The sequence below is a fragment of the Hippopotamus amphibius genome, chromosome 6 (assembly GCF_030028045.1).
Source record: "Hippopotamus amphibius kiboko isolate mHipAmp2 chromosome 6, mHipAmp2.hap2, whole genome shotgun sequence".
Lineage (NCBI taxonomy): Eukaryota > Metazoa > Chordata > Mammalia > Artiodactyla > Hippopotamidae > Hippopotamus > Hippopotamus amphibius.
Window position 1 is genome coordinate 84329279 of NC_080191.1, and position 23763 is coordinate 84353041.

At 39.4% G+C, this 23763-nt stretch overlaps 1 protein-coding gene across 1 annotated transcript in view; it reads right to left on the minus strand.

Annotated features, from left to right (window-relative positions):
- COL19A1 (collagen type XIX alpha 1 chain) overlaps nucleotides 1-23763 on the minus strand; it is a 375262-nt gene that overhangs the window by 38522 nt on the left and 312977 nt on the right. Inside the window, exons 25-39 of the mRNA XM_057737773.1 lie at nucleotides 23409-23453; nucleotides 23235-23312; nucleotides 21118-21153; nucleotides 20958-21011; nucleotides 20804-20857; nucleotides 19399-19440; nucleotides 15569-15673; nucleotides 15434-15487; nucleotides 15139-15192; nucleotides 10585-10638; nucleotides 9145-9198; nucleotides 6843-6887; nucleotides 4503-4553; nucleotides 3416-3460; nucleotides 2963-2989 (exon numbers count right to left, since the gene is read on the minus strand). Coding sequence (XP_057593756.1) covers nucleotides 2963-2989; nucleotides 3416-3460; nucleotides 4503-4553; nucleotides 6843-6887; nucleotides 9145-9198; nucleotides 10585-10638; nucleotides 15139-15192; nucleotides 15434-15487; nucleotides 15569-15673; nucleotides 19399-19440; nucleotides 20804-20857; nucleotides 20958-21011; nucleotides 21118-21153; nucleotides 23235-23312; nucleotides 23409-23453 — 798 coding nt within the window. The remainder of the gene's footprint in view (nucleotides 1-2962; nucleotides 2990-3415; nucleotides 3461-4502; nucleotides 4554-6842; nucleotides 6888-9144; nucleotides 9199-10584; nucleotides 10639-15138; nucleotides 15193-15433; nucleotides 15488-15568; nucleotides 15674-19398; nucleotides 19441-20803; nucleotides 20858-20957; nucleotides 21012-21117; nucleotides 21154-23234; nucleotides 23313-23408; nucleotides 23454-23763) is intronic.

Genomic DNA, 23763 nt, shown 5'->3' on the forward strand with positions numbered 1-23763 from the left:
GAACATAAGAACACAGAAGTGATGATCAAAATGTTTTTAAAGCATTGATTTCAAAAGCAAAGGTATTTTTTTTTGCCTAAAAAAATACTCCTTCAAACACTGGTAATTTAGCAAGTAAGTAGTATGCTCTGTTTTCAAGCATCTGTATTCTTGCATTTGGTATTTGAAAACAGTTTGAGAATAAAGCTATTCCCTGGAGAAGTATATTTTCTTTTTTAAAATTAATTTTCATTGGAGCATAGTTGCTTTACAATATTTTCTAATTCATTGTTTTTATGCTGATTAAGAATCTGCTCTGAAAGAATCCCTCTAGGCAGTGATAGCTCTAATTTCAATCTGAATTAGAAGAAAAGGCTGGGCTTTAATACGCTTTGCCAATTTGTGAGGTACCTAAGGCTTCTAGATTATCAGAAAACAAGACTAAAGTCTTTAAGAGGATGAAGATGGAGCTCTGAAAGCAAAGTTTATCACCCCTCAACATTCTCTGGAGCTGGACATGAATTGTTGGTGCTTCAGAGGTTGGTCCCCGAGCAGTTATGGCTGATCAGACGCTGAGAAGAGACAGGTAGGCATTTCTGTTAAAAAAATCTGTTACATATGTTGGTGTCTGGTCCCAGCTGACGAGCCTGTAGGTCCTCAAGGAACCTATTTAGAATGGTCAGGGTGAAGGAAACTACCACCTTTGAACACTAAGCGTTAGGGGTTTTAAATTAAGGAGATGAAGTGGGGAGTTGTTTAATACCTCCTTGTCAATGAATTAATGTTAACTGCAAATATTTTCTTAAGACACTGGATGCTTTCAACATCACCACATGGGAAAGGCAGCTTCCCAAGTTCATCCTCTGTAAATGTATTTTTGCATACCTAATTCTAATCCGCTTCAAAAATTTTACCAACACTCATTTCCATTATGATTTATATTGTCCTTATCACAGAATGCTTAATGAGCAAGCATATGATTTGATACTTTCTTTGCTTCAAAAATCTTTTTAAACATCTACCAATATGTAACCTGTCAATCAGGAAAACAAGATGTTCAGATACTATTCTGCAGGAAGCTCTGTAATAGAGGCTCTGGGTTATTGGCAAAGGAAATAAGGTCTTCGGTTCTCTTTGTTTACATCCTCAGCTATCCTTAGGACAGAGGAATTGGTTGCATGATGCTCAGCCAATCAATCAATATTTGTTTGAAAGTAGCTAATAATAAACATTTAATTGAAAGCCAATTATAAACTGAACACCAAGGGAATGAAATGGTGCGCCTCAGAAGATAATAAATTCAATTAAGGATGTTTTTTTCTGCAAAGTTTCACTGAGAAGATTGGAAACAGTGGTGCAGATCTGGGGTCCTGGGATTTGTAGGATGCTGAAGAGTAAATGTCCCCCCACCTAGCCTGATGGGACTTTTCCATTTTCTACTCTGAGACCTGTGACTCTACCATTCCTGGCTTATCTGTCTCTGTGGTATGAGGTAGTATTTCTCTTAGTATTCTCCAAAGGAATAATCTAAAGTTTTATCGAAAATAAACCTGAAGGTTTTCATGGTAGTTAATTTCATGGTTCCACATTTCTGTTTTTGTGCTTCACCCATTTAATTCATGTCTCTAAGAGCAAGGAACATCCTTCACTTAACTTTCATTCTTCATCCTTTGTTGCAGCTAAAAATTTTTGAAGCCTAATCTTTTCAAATTCTACTCACATCTGTCTACATTGTTGTTGCCACCCACTTTCCAATCCAAGTGAACTAGAATCTATCCTTTACTATAATGCTTTTTAAAAAGGCTTCTCACCTCCATCTACAGTTACTTGGGTGTCCCAGAACAGACAGTGAGAAGCCTATGTACTGCTGAATGATTCAGAGGGGATGTTTGTTTGTGTGAGCATGAGAAGGAAAGACCAAGAAGAAATTCTTATCAATCAGATAAAAGAAGATTAAAATTGGAATGAAGGATATGGTGGGGTAAAAGCATTAAAAAAAAAGTTATAGATAAGGAAAGTGCAGCATGAGTAAGGAAACAAAGGAAACTTCTAAATGACACAGCTGGGGTTCAGAAAATGGTAACTGGGTGAAATCACACTTTTAGGGGAAAATGAATTGACTTTTAATATGTATTGCCCAATAACCAAAAATAAGCTTTTTTGTGCATCTCCTTTGAAAATCTATTTAGATGTGAAAAGATTGCTTTTTTATGGCTGTTCTTCTGCTTGTTTACAATTTATTCATCTAGTTTTACCAAACTCCACTTTAGGAAAATGGCCTTCAATTTCTTCCCATGGCAATGGAAAGTGGTTTGAAAGTTTCGGTTTCAGGTACATCTCAGTTTGAAGTATATAAAGTATATAAAGGACATAGAAATGAAATGTGAAGGACAGAACATATGCTTGAAAAGGATATGACAGAAAATCTCCCAAGGAATGAAGGGACTCGAACTGCCTTTGGCAGAACTTTTACAGGGACGCTCACGGCTGAGAAGGATGCCTAACAGTCATCACCCTTTGGCGGCGGGAGGACAGGCTCTCTTTCCAGGCCAAGGGTCAACCTCCTGATACATCGCTCCTATTAAACGGGGTTATGACAGCGCCCCACATCTACGGAACAACTGCTCAAAGCAAATAAACAGTTCCCGTTTTTTTGCTGTGGTTGTTGGGGGAGATGGCAGACCTACTAACGAATTTCTTTCCAATAAATATTTTTCTTCCACCATCTACTTAACATGGAATCAATCATCAAAATAGTCCTATGGGACGAACGTGTCCTAGTTCTCTGGAGGTTTATAGGCATCTTCCTCCAGCCCAGCGCACTGATGGAAGAGCGCCCAGGGAGCGGCCGCGTAAGCATCCTGAAATGAGGAGCGTGTGCACCGAGGAGCATCTGAGAAGGCAGGTGTCTCTCCTGAAGCTCTTCTTTCAAACTCTAACAAAGACATTTTTGAAATGACACAAAACATGAGAATATACATACCACCGGGCCAGGGTCGCCTTTGGGGCCCTATAAGAAAAATATGAGAAGTCATCTAGTGTATAATGACTGAAGGAACATTACAGAATATGAAGAATTTTTGTCCAGTTTGCTTCAATACACATAAAAATATCGGCGAGTTTTGTTTTGCTGCGATTTGGATGTGAAGCATAAGATGAGGAAATATAACTTGGTGGAACTCCCATGACAGTGAGTGCTTGGACATTGATTTAGTTCTTAGGTTTCCAAAAAGTGACACCACTCTGCAGAATGCTGCTTTTCTTTATTTTGACTTGATCATTTTCCCAATATTATTATAATTGGTTTCACTTATTTCCTCCCACAGAAAATTTTGGTTATGTTTATAACATGTACTTTTTAGTGAACTCTGGAGGTCTTTTGTGCGTGTGTGGCTGTTCAGCTAAAATATGCTTGGTGATAAACAACTGTACTTACCGGGGGGCCGGGTGGCCCTGGGTAACTGGGTGCATTCACACCTCCCTTCAAAAGAAAAAGACAAAGGTGAGAAGGATTTGTAGTAACCCCTGTAATTTTACATAATTAGAAAAGTAAATACCTGGGGAGAAAACATTTGCAAACGAATCAACAGACAAAGGATTAACCTCCAAAATATATAAACAGTTCATGCAGCTCAATATCAAAAAGCAAACAACCCAATGAAAAAATGGGCAGAAGATCTAAATAGGCATTTCTCCAAAGAAGACATATGGATGGCCAAAAAACACAGAAAATCTGCTCAACATCACTAATTATTAGAGAAGTGCAAATCAAAACTACAATGATGTTATCACCTCACACCAGTCAGGATGGCCATCATCAAAAAGTCTAAACAATAAATGCCAGAGATAGTCTGGAGAAAAGGAAACCCTCTTGCACTGTTGGTGGGAATGTAAATTGATACAGCCACTATGGCGAACAGTATGGAGGTTCCTTAAAACACTGAAAAGAGAACTACCATATAACCCAGCAATCCCAATACTGGGCATATACCCAGAGAACACCAGAATTCAAAAAGACACATGCACCCCAATGTTCATTGCAGCACTATTTACAATAGCCAGGTCATGGAAGCAACCTAAATGTCCATCAACAGATGAATGCATAAAGAAGATGTGGTACATATATAGAATGGAATATTACTCAGCTGTAAAAAGCAATGAAATTGGGACATTTGTAGAGACATGGATGGACCTAGAGACTGTCATACAGAGTGAAGTAAGTCAGAAAGAGAGAAACAAGTATTGTATATTAATGCATATATGTGGAGTGTAGAAAAATGGTACCGATCAACCGGTTTGCAAGGCAGAAATAGAGACACAGATGTAGAGAACAAGCATAAGGATACCAAGCGGGGAAAGTGGGGTGGGGGGTGGGGGTTGAGGTGGGATGAATTGGGAGATTGGGATTGCCATATATGCATTACTACTAAGAAAAAAAATATCAAATTGTGCACTTTAAATATATGCAGTTTATCGTATGTCAATTATATCTCAATAAAAGTTCTTTAAAAATAAGTAAATACCTGGATTTTATATAAACTGCTCATTCCATTCCCTTCATTGAATGGTACACCCTTAGAAGAGAAATGAGATACGGAGTTATTCTTTTAAGTTAATAGTGAGCATCTCTACCTTTTGTTGTTTTACCAAATGATGTTTTTCCTATTCTATTTTAGAAACTGAGTTTAATGCTATTGGTAAAAATTACAATGTTTCTGTTTTCGGTTTTTCTAAAGCAAATGTAGAGGAAAAAACCAGAAGGCGTGTGAGCTCCACCTGGAACACTCACACGCTTTCAGTGGGGCTGTGATGAATGTGCCAGCCTGACAGATGAGACACTAATGTATTCAGAGGAAAATATTATTTGCTCATTAAAATTCAGTTTCTGAATTGCCAATTTATGCTAACTGTTTACAGCCTGCTGACCTGCAGGCCATAACGCAGAGTGCTGATGAAGATGTGAATAGGGAACAATTTGGCTACTGAAAGGTAATTTTTTTCCACAGTCTCGTCACACTAAATAGAAAATTAAAGGAAACAGGGGAGATGATGTTACTCACAACCCTGTGTGGATGTTTCTACAAAAACATATTCTTTAGAACAATAGGGAGCACGAACTTCCTAATAAAATTGACCTGTGAATGCAAAGTGCCAGAGTAACTAACACTTAAAGAAAACTAATTTGAGAGGCTTTCAAAATCATGCATTTTGGCATTCAGGAGAAATTTGCAAATGAAAATTTTAGTTAGGATCTTTTTGCCTTCATTTTTAAAATTCCCGTAGAGTCAATAACCTGTATTTTCCTTTTTGTGATTTCCATGTTTCAGTTGCAAAACTGAAGAGCCATCATTGCCCTCTTTTTGGACCATGGTGGCCAGTGGTGTGCAGGGCGCTGATTTGCACGCATCTTTCAAACACTTGTGAAGGAAGGAAAAACGCTCTGTTCACTTATTTCTCTAGTATTTCACTCATTTATTTGACAATTCAATTCAGCAATTTGACAATTGCTGAATGTCTACTGTATTTAGTCCTCGAGGGTGAAGGATACTTTTGTCTGAGATTTCCAGTGCCGGGGTTGGGGGATGGGTCCCAGAAAAGACAACATTTAATTTGTCTTGAAGAATAAATAGTTTCGGAGAATCTGGAGGGTGGGGGGAAGGGAGATTTCTTAAGTCCATTGTAAAATATAGGTCCCTTTTGTGAGCTCATGTTGTATCTTGCTGTTCTGTCTACTGGGGAGGGAGTGCATTTTAGTGTTTGAGCCTCAAATGCTTCCTTGTCAAGGGAGAAGGTAAGTACAGTGACACAAAATTGAAGAGTGGGTTTAGGAAAACAGAGTGCCAATGTCTTCATTGATGTGTGCAGAGCGTGGGATTGCGTTGTCTTCAGAATCTCAAGATACTCTTATCAATGGGGAAAGCTAAGACATAAATCTGCACAACAACCATACCCTTCCTTTCTTTTGTTTTCAGATGAAGGTGATATTTAAGGTCATTTAACACCCTGGGCCATTTCAGGATGTTACTCAGTTTTCCTGGATGTCTCCCTTGCATATAGGAGATACGTATGTTATTAAACTTCTGATTGTTTTCTCCAAAAAAAAAAAAAAAAAAAAAAAGGAAGAACAAAGTCAGAGATGAATTCTGCCCCTCTGTGAGTCTGGCTTCTTCAACTCGCCCTCTGAGGCACATGGGAAAGAACGTTTGGCTGGACGGAAGCTGTGGTGCTGTTTGAGCGAGACCCCACATGAGGGCAGACTTGCTCCAGAGAGAAGCACCTCTCCTCCCGACAACGTGCACATCTGTTTCAATCCCGAGCAGGAAAACATCAATGGCCCTTGTACATTTCATTCACTAGGCGCTATATAAATAGACTTTCCTTGCATCTCAGGCATCATGGATGGTAATGAACACACACAGCACAATACAATTTTTCTACCAACTCACACTGCCAGAAGGGATCTCTATTTACAGCCCCTCTCTTTTCCGTGAATGAGGCTCATTGAGGTTAAATGACTTTCCCAGGGTCCCCCAGGCAGGAAGTGGAGAGTCGGCATACACCCATGTGAACTGAGTCCACAGCAGGGAGGCCCGCGGTCTGCAAATCTGAGCACTGTGCCTCAGGGCTGAGCTAATGGGGGGAAATCAGGGCTCCCCAAAGCCACACTGGCTGTTGTTTATATTCGTATATAAAAATCAGATGACTTTTATCCTTGAGAATATCTAAATGTAGTCTGGCCTGTGAGTTACAAAAGCTCTTCTTTCCCTTTTCCACTATGGTATGTTACGGAATATTGAATATAATTCCCTATACAAGTCTTAAGTAAATGCATGAATTTATGTTTTAAACCTGAAACAACTCACAGGTGGTCCAGGCGGTCCGGGTCTCCCAGGGGGTCCCTCGCTGCCCTGCAAGGGGTACATAGACCAACATCAATGGCTTAGACATTTCTACCCCAGGTTTATGAACCAGACTGTGCTTGCTCATAGAACCACATTCTGAAATCAGTAGGACTTGTCATTTTGTTCAGCCTTGCAAAGTCTTATCCAGCTCAGCTTTTCCCTTTACCTGGGGAATTACATTACTAGACCGCAGGAAAGGTAAATGCCTTTTCCCACGGGCATTCACGTCCTCACTGTGTGAGCCCCAGGAATGAAGCTTATTTTTGATGGAGCCAGACAGCCAGGTGATCGGATCCTGGACTTCAAGTGCAGCTGGGGGAACTCTCCCCACGTGAGGGTGCAGAGCAGACCTCCTGCCCCGCAGGGGTGGCTTCGGGACAGGGCTCTTTTGGGGGAGACCCTCATTTCTAGCCTCACTTCCACACCTTCATCTTTTGGGAACCAGAGGGGGCATCCACATAATTTGACTAAAGTAGAAAATCACAAATCCTCCTGTGTTGTGTCTGCAGGAGGAGAAACTTCTTTCACTTACTAAGTTAATATCAGGCATGTCCCACTGAGCACAGGTGACCGTGGGATAATGCTGTTTAAGAGAATGTTCTTTACAGTGTAAACAGCCTCAGGCATTCTGCTTCCAGGCAAAGCAGACCGAAAATGAAATTTGTGAAAAATGAATTCAAGTTGAAACTTGAAAAATGGATTTCATTTTTATTTTTATAAAACACAGGATGCTTATCGGTCCATGATAAGCAGAGGTATGACACTCCCTTTGATGCCTTTAACCAGTTCTTCCTGTAACTGCTTTTTTTTTTTGTTTGCTTTGTTTTGTTTTGTTTTAGAATAATGGCCTCAAAAAATCTTTTAAGTCCCTGAATATCAGGGGCAATGGCAAGAAATGGTTACGAAAAAAAAGTCCAGAGAGTAAAATTCCTACGTATGATGTCCAAGAATTTTCAGGGATTTTAGTCCTTTTTCATAAATTTGATGAAAGATTTCATTCCAATCTCCCCATTTTTTCAGTAACCAAAGAATCATGTACACTTTTTGATTCTATCTTTATCAATAAAAACCAACTGTAAAGCTTCTCTTGCAATGTATCTGCCTGAGAATGAGTAACGGGTATCCCGTATCTTTCCCAAAACTGCTTTGAAGGCGGCTCTCTCTCTAAGACACGTCAGTCCTGCTGGCTGCTGGCAGCGTCCTTCAGAGAATTAGGTCATGGTTCTCATGAACTGCGAGAGGACAGCAAACAAGGAAAATATGTGCCTATTGAAAGGACTTTTTTTCCCGGCACAATTAAAAGTCATATTTTCATTCTCAACTGTGCCCCAAAGCGCATCTCAGTGTGGAATTCCCATTAACTTCAAAAGGCAAATCTCTGACTGAATAATTTCCATCGAGATCAGAGAGAAAAGGCTGGTGGGGTTGGGCAAGCTCCCCGGATGCTATCAGAGAAAAATGTGCTGAGCCTGTCCAGAATAAGCACACTGTGGCCATTCAGTCTGGGGGGATTCCTTCACTCCTTGATGCTGTTATGCCCCATTGTGGTCATTTCAGGGTAGAAGCCACTTGAGTGGCTCATACGGACTCCTGATTCTTGAATTTCTCTAATCTGCATAGTTAGTCCGTGTGACTCATGTGCTGGCTCTACCACACCATGCGGGGTGGGGGGTGGGGGGTGGCTGATGCTTTAGATCCTAAATCGGGTAACCATGTGAACTTCCTGCTGAGACCCATCTTTGGCTGGTCCTCCCTGTGACCACAGCAACCCATCTGTCGTATCAACTGGATTCCCCAGGAAGCAAGTTGTGCTGGTTCCTTAGCGGATTTCCCCATGACCCTCTAAGGACAGAACTTCTAGATTTTCTCAGCAAGCGCATCATTTACTGGAATCCTGGTCCTGAGAGCTAGCCTGCTGTCAGGAGCCTCGGCTCCTGCGGCTGGACTCCCGGATGCAAACCACCTTCCTGCCCCTCATCAGGAGGCGGCCCTCATCCCATCCTTCCACATAGTGATTCCCAGGACCCTGGGTCCAGCTTGGACGTTTGCTATATGGCACCCGTGTTCCATTCATCCTTTTCCCTGAGAACATATCTCTTGTCTTCAGACCAATTTGGGGAGCTATGTCCTTCCAAGCCCACTTCCCTGACATCACTCCTACTTTGAGGCTTTGCTTGATTTTATGGATTTCTCTGTAAGTGGTCTCACCTGGCCCCTACCCCAAGCCCCAGTTTGGACAGTAAGTAAGGCTTTCCCTCTGTACCTTGTCACCCTTTGTTCCCATGGGACCAGGATGCCCCATTCTTCCCAACAAGCCCTGTAAAAAACAAAACTGAATCTGTTACCGAAACAACAACTAAATGGCCAAGGGTATTGGAAGTTGGTTGCTCAAACTGATACATTTTGAAGGTCATTTGATTAAATCAGTCCTATAAGCTTACCTTTCTTCAGGCTGATACAGCAGCTGTATCCTGCTGATAAGCCCTTGGAAGGATAAAATTTGTATTTGTGGTCGCTTTCTCACCTTGGCCAACCACACTTAATGACCTTAATTGGAACCTTTTAATACATTTAAGAATTTAGCCTTGCTGTTTAAATGGCAATTTACATAACATTATACCTTCCTAAATGAGCTATAATTTTGGTAGTGATCAACATTTTAAATACTTCACAGAGCAGAATTAACAAGGTGCATATTGAGTTATGAGATCTGCATTTTACCAATGGAAAATAAAATTTATTTTAAAACCATCTTTGAGAATAGCCCAAGTTATAATTTCCATGGTTCCTCTCACAACTCTTTCTCTTAACTTTTAATTTTAGTGTACACTTTAGAGCCAGGTTTGTTCTATATAACTGTGGTGAAAGCATAAGTGGTAAACTTTTCATTATGGCAAATCCATGATTCAAAACATTAAGGAGCACGATTACATTCCTACATACCACTTACATAGGCACAAGAAGGAAAGAGTTGGAAAAATCAAGGCTTGAGTAGGATTGCTAGATTTAGCAAATAAAAATACAACATTTGGGGCAAACATGCTATAAAAGTATTTATAGGAATGTCAAATTTAACCTCATGTTCCGTATTTCAACCGGCAACCCTAGATTTGAGCTCTGCTTTCATGAGAGACTAGGTTTAGCAGGTGGGAAAGGAAAAAAAGATTCTGTTTTAAGAAAACAGAGTAACTAAAGACAGAAAGGCCGTGATGTTGTGTTTGAGAGACAATGAAAAAAAGTGCTGACTAAAGTAGAGCGTATTTTAAGTCATAAATATGAATAAAAGCAAATAGAATCTGATAATCCTTGACCCTTTTTTTTCTGTCTAGAGAATAAATTCTTAGTTTATGGCAGTTAAAAATGTAAGGGTGCAACCATCTGAATATCTCTCCCAAAGGTTAAGGCCAAAAATTATAACTAAAATAGATAATGCTCTTTTACATCCAACTTCTATTCAAACGGACTTGCTTAATCACAGACTGCATTCTGGCCTGGTAGAATTTTCATGACAAGTCTCCACAACCCCAAACAGCCTTAAGTAACACTAACAAAAAACTGAGAGGTTGGATGCTACTTTTTCCAGCAACAGCTGGATAATCCATGCAGAGGAACAGAGAACAAAAAGCAATAAAGAAAGTTACTTCACAATGCATCATCCCAGCTGATATGAAGTGTGAGTGAAACTGTTTTAGCAAATACTTACAGGGGGTCCAGTCGGGCCAGGAGCACCTGGAAGACCTGGAACTCCTTGAAGACCCTAAAAGAGATAGTGCCTACTATAAAATCTATTATATTGTTGGAAACAAAGCAATTTAGTTCATCAAATATTTTGACTATTGAAAAGTAAACTTCTATGTTGGCTAATCAAGAAACATGGTAATTGTCGAAAGGATGGTGAGCTAAGATACCATGACACGGAATGTGTAACAAACATAATCTAATGATTCACAGAGCGTTTCTGATCTGGCAGAGCCTCTCCTTCAACAATAGCATCTTTGAGAAGCCAGCACCGCTAAAGCAGGAAAATACAAATTTCAGATGAGCAGAATGCCATTAAAGAAATACATGATTACACTAACGCTTCATTCAGCTGGTGGGACAAGGCTCTGTTTTATGCTACAATATTTAGTTTAGACGGCCAATTCATTATAAGAAATTTGGCTCATCGGTGAATTTAAATTTAGAATACTTTAATGGCTTAAGCATAAAAGTGAACAGATAGCCTCTCCCGCCCTGCCTTAGATTTGTAGCATTATGCTAATTATACTGGATACATTTATATATTCAAGGAAGAGTTGGTTAGATTAACTGATAACTTGTATAGTTAATTTGTTCCTTTACCAAGTATGTCAGCAACAGGATATTAGTTATATGTTACATCAAATCCATAATATGAAATATTTTGCAACTATTAAAATCATTTCAAGAGCTAATGAATAACACATAAAAGAAAAAGTTACAAAATGTTAGGTAGAGTAAGGTTGAAATTATTAAAAAATTAGAAATGCACTTCATAAAAGATGAGACTGATAGAGGCTCATAATGCCTTATCTGAAAACTTTAGTGTCAGATGTGCTTCAGAGTTCTGAATTTTCAGATTTGTTTGAAAGGGAACACAGTGCTCATACTGGATATTATATAACACTCCCAGTGGCACCTGAGGCAGCACCTGCTAATAAACACACAAATATTTCAATAGCAAAACATACGGTATTCTCCCCAAATGGGAATAACAGACTAGTTCCATATGACTTCACATCAGATTTTGCTGCCAAACAGCAAATTTGCTGCAAACTTGGGAAAAATTTCCCAGGTTTTCAGAGGCATTTGAGCTGTGGAATTGTGGATGAAAGGTTGTGGACCATAATATGACTTTTACCAACAGTTGGAGAAGTACAAATAGGAGTAGCTTTTATCTTTTTAGTGCTTTTGTGTATTTCTCAAATTTTCTATAAAGAACTTAGAGGACTTCTCTAATGAGAAAAATATGCTTTTAAATACCCATTTGTTATTTCAGATAACCATACGATGTATCAAGTTCTATTTTGAATGGTTCCACTTTTTCAGGATTGAATTTTCTTTACTGAGTAATCCTTTTATGGTGCCAAACCATTCACTGTTATAATAAATTGCTTTACCCTTTACTGTGATGAAATATGCATTTTATACATATTGTAAATAACAGATGAAGTGACCATTGTAAAATTGCTACATAGGTATTTATGGGAGCTCTAAAAGACCAAGGTTCTATGGCATCAAGGTTCTTTGCATCAACTGGATCAAGGACCAAGCCCTGCCGGGTCTGTCCATCTAATGCCTAATGGAATCATACATTCCTTCAGGTTTTCCATGTGATGGGAGGTGAAGAAATACTGGAAAGACTCTCCTTGAAAGTGCTGAAATCCCTCATGTAGTAAGAGTCTTGGGTAAAATCTTATGTATACTTTTGTTTAAGAATGTTGACATATGCTTTCCTCACCATGATATCATCCTCACTGGCAATGCTCAGTGTGTGTGTGTGTGTGTGTGTGTGTGTGTAGGTGGTACACATCAGCATGTTGTATTGACTCCTTTTATTCCCCCATCATTAACTGTTTATGGGTTTGTAAATGGAAAGGAAACAAATTTCCTTTGGGAATTGACCTCTAAATGTCTGGAGATTATAAATGCTATACCACAAATTGCTTTTTCTCAAAAAACCCACATTTCCATAAAATCCTCTCTGTATGTACACGTATAAGATGTGTGTGTTCATATGTATTCTCTCTCTCTCTCTCTCTTTTTTTTTTTTTGCTACTTTTAGTCTCAACACTGAATCAGGCTAGAGATGCTGAGTGAGTCTTTAGGTAGTCTAATTTATAGGCTTGGGACTCATTAACCTTTGATGACCACATTAAACTTTAAAATAAACCTCCGTCCATAAATAAAAAAAATCATTCTCAGCAGTCTTTCTCTGAACAAGCTGAAATTCCACGGTAAGGGTAAAAGTTACTATGGATGTATAAAGGGCAAGCAGATAATTTTAGAAGACAAGAAGGTCATGAAAGAAGACAAATACATATTAAAGAGTAGGACAGTCAAGTTAGCATATTGTGCCAAAACTAAAATACAAATTAAAATTTATTGCATAGATAGTCAAAGGTCATTAGAGCTAAGTTCTTTCCCTGTTCTGATATTTTGATTTTGCAAGTCATACCCCAGTTGCTACCAAGAATATTTATTTTTCCATTGCTATAATTTATGGCTGACAATATTTTTCATGTCCTATTTATCAATTATTATTCTAAAATATTATAGAAAGACCTGTATTCCAAGCATGAATTCCCTCTGACTACGAGAGGTGAGTCTGTGTTCTATCAGCATCTGCTAATTTGCTACCTTGAGTTGTGAAACAACATCTGCAAAAACTGTAGAGGATAATGCCACTTTTGTAAGAGCAATAAGCCAACAGGCAACTCCTCTCTTTAAGTCCCCAAATGGATTAAATTGACCATTGCATCATTATTAAATAATAACTGGGAATTCCTCAAAGAGACAGGGTGTCCTTCTGTATCTTTTCCACCAAGGGTAGAATAGACATCTTAGATTTTGTATGATTGGATATTATATGCATATTAAAATAGTATAGTTTATTGGCCAGCTGGAAATACATATATTCTTGGGGAAAATTTTATTCACTTAAGCAAATCAAAAAATTAAAATTCAGGGAGTATCTGAGCCCAAGTAGAAGACATGATAATATTCAATGTTTCTCATCTCCCTGAGAGGGACCAGCTGCATTGCCCCATTGCCCCCTAAAGGCCCAACTGAGCTAGGATGCTACTTCAGGTGTATTCATACTACTTATGTGATGTGAAGAAACAGTGGAGAAGAATCTCCTTCTGAACTAGCTGGAACTGTCTATCTAAGAGTATCGTGCAAAGTCTGCATATGTTGTGTTAAAGAATCCACACCGTGTGCGTAAGGAAAAGCACACTAAAAGAGTGGAGGAATTAAAGAGGGATTTCAGTTCACCAGGAGAGTGAGGGGTCCTTCAGAATCAATAAAAGTTAACTTCTAATAAATTTAATTTGGAGTCACTTATAAAAAAAACCTGAATTCCAATTATTTCCTGATCTTTTTGTTATTACCTTCTCAATTGCCTTTAAAGCCTATTTCTTGAGTCTAGACAGTTAAAAGCTGTTAGACTATTAAAATCAGATACTGTGCTTGTACTTTAGTGCAACTTTCTGTGGAGCGTGAAGATGCAAAAGCTCAATAACTCTTTCTTATTTCAAAAATAAAAGGCCTTTACTGTTTTATTTACGGATGAAAATAAACATTGTATTTCCTTGCTTTTCAATTTTTAACTTGGGAAAAAACCCAATCCTTACAGTTTTCTTGAATAGAATCAATGTTAATTAAAAACAATAACAGTGATCATTTATAATGTGAAATATATAACTCCAACTCAAAAAATAGATCTACTTTATATCATTATGATTTTCTGCACTAATATCAAGGTTAATATATGCCAGATGGCTTACTTACTTTCATCAAGAATTATTAGTATCAAAACTGTTTAAACTAACAACAATTCATCATCCTAACTGGTTTTTCTAAGAGTTAATGTGAATTATGCTGGAATGAATGCTATCCTGAGCATCAGTGTGGCTGAGAGTCAGAAAATTATGCCGCCATCTCAAGAGCACATTTGACTTTGAACCTTAATGGGAGGGTGGGCAGCTGATTTAAACCATTCCAAGCAGACCCTTTTGATAGTTTTTTTTTTTTCTTCCTCTCAAGAGTTTTTCCTGAGCAGAGATACAGACAAACCAAGGTCATTGAACTTGAGTCACGTTACAGCAGCGGTCCAGGAAGTTCTGCTGAGTTCTGGAGCTGCCCTATCCCTAGGCTGGTTGCTAATTATCCCTTCAATTCTATGAGCTACTTTGGGATTCTTTCCAGTAACTCTCCTTTCTCTCTTTCTCCATGCTTTCACCTTGAGTGGGCTGGAATTGTCACTTGCTACACGAAGACAGAAACGTAGTAACTGATAGGTAAACTTTGTGTTTGAATTCCCTTGTCTCAAAAATTGGGCCACTGATACTGAATAGCAACATATTATTTAAAATGTGTTAACAATTGAAAAAAAAACCTGTCTTTGTTTTTGTTTGTTTGGCATCAAACATGAGCTATAGGAAAACTGATGTCCTTTTGCTGTGTCAAGTGGAAAGAATCAACAGTGGAGCTACATGATCAGAGAAGAGCCTTTTACCTCATCACCTTTCTCCCCAGGTATCCCAGGGTAGCCTCGCTCTCCTTTGCTCCCCTAGAAACACAATACAGTTAGTACATTCAATTATTTTGTCATCTTTTGGAAAAATGAAGGTGTCTCTTCTCAGGACACTTGGGGCATGTCATTTGGACAGAATTGGGGAACAAATAAATGACACCTGCAAATGGCTTTTACACCACTTTTCCAAAATATTTTTAGAAAAAGTACTGTATTTTAAAATGGATTTCTTTTTTTACCCCAAATTAAAGGTTGCACAGAGGAGGGACTTCCTTACCTTTGGTCCCTCTCTGCCTGGGATTCCTGGAGGACCTCGTGGCCCCACATCACCCTAGAGGACAGATCAGTCACAGCTGAGAGAAGGCACCCTGTGTCACCTCCAAGGTCCACCAACACTCAGCCCCCTTCTTACCTTCTGGGCTACAGAATCAACCTTTCCAGGCCCACCAGCACCTGCTGCTTCTCCTTTGTTGCTTTTCAGCCCAGGGACACTGGATTGGCAGTTGCCACAGAAGTTCTAATGAGGATAAAGATAAGGTCACTGAGAGTGTCATCAAAGTATTCTACAAAAGTGAACTCTGATTGGATTTGAACTTCTATTTGAACTGGTGAGAGCTGAGTGATAGCCATTGCTGTGTCACTCTACTTTCAGAAACTTATTCAATTTGAAAGACTACTTTTTGGGAGGCAAGAACTATTTCAAAAGGCAAACTCATAAGTCAAGAACACAGAGTTTCAATTGCTTAGCAGCACATTTAAAAGGGGAGGTAGCAATAAAGTTTGTAATAGCTACCAAGATTACAGAGCTCATACAACAAATAGCAAAAATCATTAAAGAAGAAAGAAAGAAAGAAAAAGCTGTGAAGAAAGGATTTCTCCTTCTGAGAGCCCAATCAGTTGGAGAATCCTATACTCACCTTGCTAACATTTTATTTGTTAATGGGAGCACTCATGTGGGAGATAATGATGAGGGACTTGGACTTGACTTCTAAGTCAAATCCAAGTGCGGATAGGAAATCTAAGTGGAATCACCTTTCCATTGCCTTCTCTGTAATCTTTAGCTGATCTGAAAGGGCTTGAATTTAGGTGTCTGGGCTCAAAAGAGAAACTTCTTATCACATAAAGCCCTACAGAGGCTTCTGATCAGGAAAGGCATAAAGTAGGGACCACTGAGTGGGGAAGACAGTTTAAATTGAACAACTGACCAAAGGTAGGACAGCATAAGCCTCTATTCTTCCATCCTTTTCACCAAAGGGAAGAATCTTTAGCCATGAATATGGAACTGAAGCTTGCCATTGATGGGAAGTTGGTAAGAAAGCCTATGATTACTCAAGTTCAATATTTTTGACCTAGTGTATATCAGCACAAGTTTGATTTCCAAAAATGTGCTCCATGGAAGACTAATTTTGTATGATATTGAAAAGGTTCTGAGGCAATTTGCCTAAAAACTAGTGGGTCAGAACAGTTTTCTTTACGGTGGTCCTTCTTAGAGCTGGAATACATGAGAAGGAGCTAGAGTGGGCAATGTTTCCCAAACTAATTTTACCACAAAGGAGCTAATGTGCTATTAAGGGAGTTAGGAAATATGTACATAATTGTAGAACCACCCCTATTAAATCTGAAAAACTATGAAGGTAGAGAGATGCTTGAGGACTTCGGAGAACCAAAAAGCTTTCCAAATCTCAAAAAGTATAAAGAAGATGAATTCCTGTATCTGTAGACATAATAACGTGGCATATCAATATATAGTAATATTTTAGAATGGATTATTCAATTGATTTTTTTTTATTGAAGCATGGTTGATTTACAATGTTGAGTTAATTTCAGGTAGATGGCAAAGTGATTCAGTTATACACACATATATATCTTCTTTTCAGACTCTTTTCCCTTATAGGTTATTACAGAATATTGAGCATAGTTCCCTATGCTACACAGTAGATCTTTGTTGGTTATCTATTGTATATATCATAGTGTTTGTATGTTGATCCCAAACTTCTAATTTATCCCTCTCCCGCCTTTCCCCTTAGGTAATCATGAGTTTGTTTTCCATGCCTGTGGATCTACTTCTGTTTTGTATATAAGTAACATTTCAGGATGGATTATTCAATTGATTTTTTTTATTGAAGTATAGTTGATTTACAATGTTGTGGTAGTTTCATGATTGTTTTAGTAAAACATAAAAAATGGAAATAATTACAAGTCAGTAGGATTTTCTAGAGTCATTTCAAACTGAAAAAATATCTTAAGATTTTCTCATGGAGAGAATAAAGATGCATCAGTTATTAGCTAACATGCAATCTCGTTCAAAGAGGGACTGATACCAGATTAACCTGGAGGAAGGTCTTTGAAGATATACATCATTTGGGACGGGAAATATGTCAGTTCTTTTCAACACTTTAATCAAACAGAGTTTTTGAAAACAGAAAGCAGGATGATCAAGTCTGCTACAGACTTAAGACAGAGAGGAACAGTTAATGTATTGGGTGACAGGATTAGGATTAAAATTCCCATATGCTTTGGGGAACTATACACTTCCTCCTTCTATTGAATACAGCTTGTTGGGACTGTCAGTTAAGGGTCCTGCCCACCACTTGCCAATTGGCTCCCCTGGGACTCAGAACCTCCGTGAGGTGATGCTGGGTCTGGACCATGGCAGAGGGCATTTATTAGGGGGATGCTGCCCTGGTGAAACTGTCAGCTACTTCCATGTCTGAGGCCATCGGAGCCCTGGTTCTTTCCCCTGTCGGGCCCTGTTTACAGTCTTTTTGTCTGTACTGGGAGCTGCCCCACATTCTACCAGGAGAGTCAGTCATTTTTTTGATCCTTAAAGAACCCCACCTGTTCCAGAATGATACGACTCCTACAATCCTGCCATTTCCAACACCGCTGCCCTTGTAAAGAATATGAGACTGCCTGTCTGAGGACCTGCACTCCTGTGCTAATGTCACACTTACTGGCTATGTGACTCTGAGCAAGGTACTTAAAGCCTCAGAATTTAGGTCTCTCATAGGATTTTTATGTATATTAAATGAGATGATGTAAGTAAAGCAGTGCGTTGCCTGGCATGTAATTGTAACTCAATAAACATAAGATCCACCTGAAGTTCCCATAAGTACTATTTTCTGATTTATGACAAAATGCTGGCTTTTGAAAGTCTTAAAAAAACCCTGTACATTTTTATATTTATATTCACATTTACATTTATATTCATATATTCAATGATTTGTTGAATTGTGAATTCAATTGAATTGTGAATTGAATTGAATTGTGAATTCAATTCAACAAATATTCCTGCCAGCTTATTATTAAGTAAGTTGTATGGGAAGCATTGAGCAAAATGCTAGGAATATAAAATAAATCACATATACACACACATGGCCCATGTGTGAGTACAAATATACTGTCCATTCATACATTGACAGATAGGACACATGAGGTTTGAGTGGAATGTAAAGGGACAGACTTTCATTTGGGTTTGGCTTCAATCGTAGCATTCCACAAAAAACATGCCGATATGATACAAATCCTACAGGTGTCCCATACCAACCTCCCCCATCTGTTTTACAAATAAAACAGAGGGAAGTATTAGAGAAAAAATGGTAGCAAGATTAATCCCTTATGAGGTGGATAATAGGTAGAGATCATTTTTAGTTAACAGAGTCGCAGGTGCGAGGGCAATTGTCAGCTCTGCAATTTTGTAACTCACTTTGTAAAATCCCATGACATAAAGACTCAGCCTTGGAAGCTAGCTGTTTACTGAGCAGCTCAGTTTTTCATCCTGGGCTGGACAGGGCAGATATCGAGAGAAGGACTGGGTTTCACAGTGGGGAGCCCGGGCGGGTCCAAAACCTGGGTGGGTGCACACCTTTAACAAAAAGCTGCTGCTCCAGATTTTTACTCAAGATTGCTTGCTCCAGATTATTGCTCAAAGTGTTAAAGACACCGTTCCTCTCCCGCAGCTCATCTCAGACTACCACCTCCTCCCCCGTGTGCCCGGCCCCCGCCCCTCCACACCCAAAATGAAAGGCTGGAAAAGAAGAGGGTGGGGGGGCGTGGTGGGGTGATTAGTATAAGTGGCACAAGACACATGCAGATGTGTGTCCCTTTTTCTATCCAAGAGATGTTCTGGCATCAGGAAATTGAATTTTAGTTCAGGCTAAGCAATTAACTCAAACTCTGGTAGATTTCTTTTTGATTTTTCCTGGAAATTAACACATAAGTTCTTACACAGCAACAGAGTACCTTGAACAAGGCCCCGATGTCTCCCAAGAGAGGAAGTGCAATCTGTGGATAAGGAGGAGAAAACCCCAATACACGTGTTTATACATATACAGGCACACAGTGCAATTCAAACATACAGTAAATGTAGATATCTTCCCTCAAAATGCTGGGCCAGTTGAGATTTGTCATCACAGGGCTTCTAAGGGCCTCACCATCAGGATGGTTGGCTAACATGATGTTTCTTATCAGAAACAGACACAGCACGCTACCAGAACTCATAACTATCTCTGAGAAATGTTCACAACTCCTCTACCATGATCATGCACACACACGTATGTCATTGTTTCGATTCCAGTTCTCTGTTTCATATTTTCATGACATGGCAACCTTCATGTCAACCCTAACATATTATTGGTTTCAAATTATACATAAAGGTAAATCATTTATTACGAGGAAACCACACCTCTGCCAAGCAGATCACCAGGCTGTTGAGAAATATGGGAAGTACAGGATGAGTTTGCCTTAAAGCTGTTTCTCATTGGAATTCAAAAGAGCGTACAGGTGGCTTAAGTGATGGGCAAGACAGATACTGAGGAACTTGGGCAGTGCTTAAAGTGTCCTTTCAGAGAGGCACTGTGAACCCCAGTAACGCTTTAAAGATTCCCAGTCAATACACCTATGATTCGCTCAGTGAGGGAGTTAAAGGCCAAGATATGCTTCTGTGTGTAGCTCATAAAGGCACATGAGGCCCGAACAGTGTGGGAGGCAGAAGATTTGTGGGACTTAGAACTGAGGGGCCAGATTTGGATTTTATTATACAAAATTCTTAATACAATTTCATGGACCATATGGTTTCTTAAATTATAACTGCCGATTCAGAGGCTATTTAAAGGGATTTCACTGTCACTCAAAGCAAGGTCTAACCTCAAAGAAAACTCTGGAACACACATTTAGTGCCCGAGCCCATTTTGAAAAGCCTACTCAAGCCAGTTTTGTAATTTAACCATTTCAGCATTTTTAAAGCCACAGAATCAATAGATATGTAGCACATTGTGGGAAACTTACCTGCAAACTTTCATTTAAGAAAATGAATTTCATTTAGCCACTAGCATTAGAAAGAATAGACTCTGTGGCTATGTATTTTAACTCAATTTTCCATGGGATTGAGACATTATACACCAAGGTTCAACTTGGGGCAAAGCTGTACAACTGAATTATATCCTCAGGAAATAAGTATTCATCACATACACAAAAATGCTGATGTAGCTTGAATTTTTTTCCCCTCTACAAAATAATGGGGATAAACAAAATCACAAAGCAGTCACTGAACATTCTAATTAGTTTGGACAGCAAAACTTGCTTGGTAGGCTGTTTGGTTTCTGGGTGCAATAAAGATACATAAATCAGGTACAGTCTGTCAACTCACCGGGTCACCTGGTGGGCCTGGCAGACCTGGCTTTCCATCCCTTCCTGGTGCTCCCTGAAAACAGAAGCATTGTGTTCAAATCTTTGCACCTTAGCACAGGTTTAGATTAAAACAGGTGCGGGGGAGAGGGGAAGTAGGTAAAAACTGCCCTTACATCATTCCCTGGAGTCCCTGGAGTTCCTGGCAACCCAGGGAGACCTCGAGGACCCTGGAAAAGGGGGAAAATAGTTACATATAAGGATAGTCTTTTAGTAATTTCCTCCTGGTCAGCACGATGGATTTGCTGTGACAGATAACTTGGTTAAGTAGCTTACCTGAATCCCTGGCTCTCCAGCTGGTCCTTGGGAGCCCTGAGTAGAAGGAGAGTCAATGATCAGAATTCTGCTGGGAATTCCATAAATTATCCAAGTGGGATAAAGGGCCAAGTACTGTAATTTACTTAGTGGAGCAACAGGGCTTGCCACTCTGCACACTCTGAAAACTCTCTGCAAAGTTGGCTAAGAATTCTGGGTAGCAGGTAAACACCTGACCAGATGCAGTGCTGGAGGCACCACCGTGACTGTGCTCAGATGCCTGGGATGTCCCACTCTGTCCTGCCATTCATCCCTACATGTTCATGGGCGCACAAACAACCCACCCAAGTTATGTCTGTTAGACACTGACCGCCCACAGGGTAACCACTGCAGGGCTTCCTTTCCTTCCCTTCCCCCTCCCCCTCCTTCTCCTCCCCTCTCCTCCCCTCTCCTCCCCTCTCCTCTCCTCCCCTCTCCTCTCCTCTCCTCTCCTCTCCTTTCCTTTTTTGGCCACACCATGCGGCATCCCTAGTTCCCCACCAGAGATCGAACCCGTGCTCCCTGTGGTGGAAGCACAGAGCCCTAACCACTGGACTGCCAGGGGATCCCCCCTTCCTGCTTTTTATTGTGAGTCATTGCCCTGAAGAAATTGTCAGAACCTGTGTTCAGTGACGGGAGTAGGAAGCAAAACTTCCACCAGTTATTCTTTTCTATGTTACAAAACTGGACTTTGGGGTAACTGAAATGAGGCTGGAGATTATCAGCGAACCTGAAGGTGACAGACCCATCCCTATCGCATGACTGTGGACCCCTGGATGAGGAACTGACTGACCACCTGGGTGAATAAAGAGCTGTGGTCTCAGAACCTGACCTCACTACCTGCTCGCTGTCTTTTCCCTTCTTACTTTTAGATAAATATTCATATTGTCAAAGCTACTTTTTTGCTTCCTTTCTATTTACACTGTGTGCTTAAGTTATTTTTGGTTTGTTGGTTTATGTTTTCGCTTCAACCTCCTTCATTCCCCTAATAATTTCCTGACCTACTTTTTTACTTTGTTTAATCTCCCATCTCCAGTGGCCTTTATATTCTAGCCCTGGAAAATCAAACACCAGTCACGTACAATATAACCATTCACTATTTACACCTTCTTTTACCTCTCACAATAATTTCATTTCAAGGCCAATTCCCAAATTAAATGTCATTAGAATAACCATCTATTTTACTTTTCTTGTCCCAAAATCTTTCATGTTTTTCATAGTAAACAAAAAGTTTTCTCCCTTACTGCTATTTAGTCCACAAGCCTGCACACATCATTATTACCCTCATAGCTAAAATGTCAACAAACTGCCTATTATTTGTCTTAACTATCAGAAACAATTTCTATTCTCTCCTCTCTAAGATATTACATAGAGATTATTGATATCTCATTTATATATACTCCATTCACTTTGAAATTAACTTTTCATTTTATTTTAACTAAAAACAAATAGTAATACACAATTCTCATAATTTTACAAACATGCACTTGTACTTTTTTTTAAAAAGATTTATTTATTTATTTATTTTTGTCTGTATTGGGTCTTTATTGCTGTGCACGGGCTTTCTCTTGTTGTGGCGAGCAGGGGCTTCTCTTGTTGTGGAGCACAGGCTCTAGGCACATGGGCTTCAGTAGTTGTAGCACACAGGCTCAGTAATTGTGGCACATGGGCTCTAGAGGGCAGGCTCAGTAGTTGTGGCACAGGAGCTTAGTGGCTCCGTGGCATGTAGGATCTTCGGGACCAGGGATTGAACCCATGTCCTCTGCATTGGCAGGTGGATTCTTAACCACTGCGCCACCAGGGAAGTCCCCACTTGTACTTTTTAATATATAGAATGGAAGAATAAAAGGTTAAATAACTTCTTCTAATTCAAAACCAGTGTGTGTGTGTGACTAGCATCTGTAAGTCAATAAACAGTGGGTACCTTCTGTGCTTAGAGTGCAACCACAATGTCATTAATCCTTGCCCTCTGACGAGTGCATTTTGTATTTCCTCCTCTGACCATTTCACTCTTTTCTCCTTATTCAAATTTGTCACTGGGTTTTATTTCACAGTATTGGGTCAACAGGGTTTCAAAAACTTGACTGAATTTCACTTACAGTTTGGCCAGGGATTCCTATCCCTGGGGGGCCTATGTCACCTGGTGAGCCATGGACACCTGGCAGTCCTCTTTCTCCCTGTGCAACAAGATGCTTCTGTTAGTGTGAGGCTCATGAATTTTCCAGTTATATTTTCTTAATTATTAATCCTCTAAAAATTATTGATGATGTTACCTTTGGCCCTCGTGGACCAGGCGCTCCAGGATTTCCATCTAATCCCTAAAAAAATAAAAAATAAAAAAAAAGAAAAAGAAAAAGAGAAAAGAATGTGAATACAATTCTTTTTCTAAAACGTTTAATTACATCTTAGAAGTTATAACTCAAAAATATTTCATTGCTCTTCATCTTTTTTGAATGAACCTTTCTTCTGTAAAAGAATAAGGAATAAGGAATACAAATTTCACCAGGCTATAGATTTTGTATAGTTACTTTGAGATGTTTTCATCTTTAAAATGAGGCACCTGATATTGAGAACTATTTATCATTATTGATATAAAAGGTCAAAGGGGATGAGAAAAAAAGGCATATG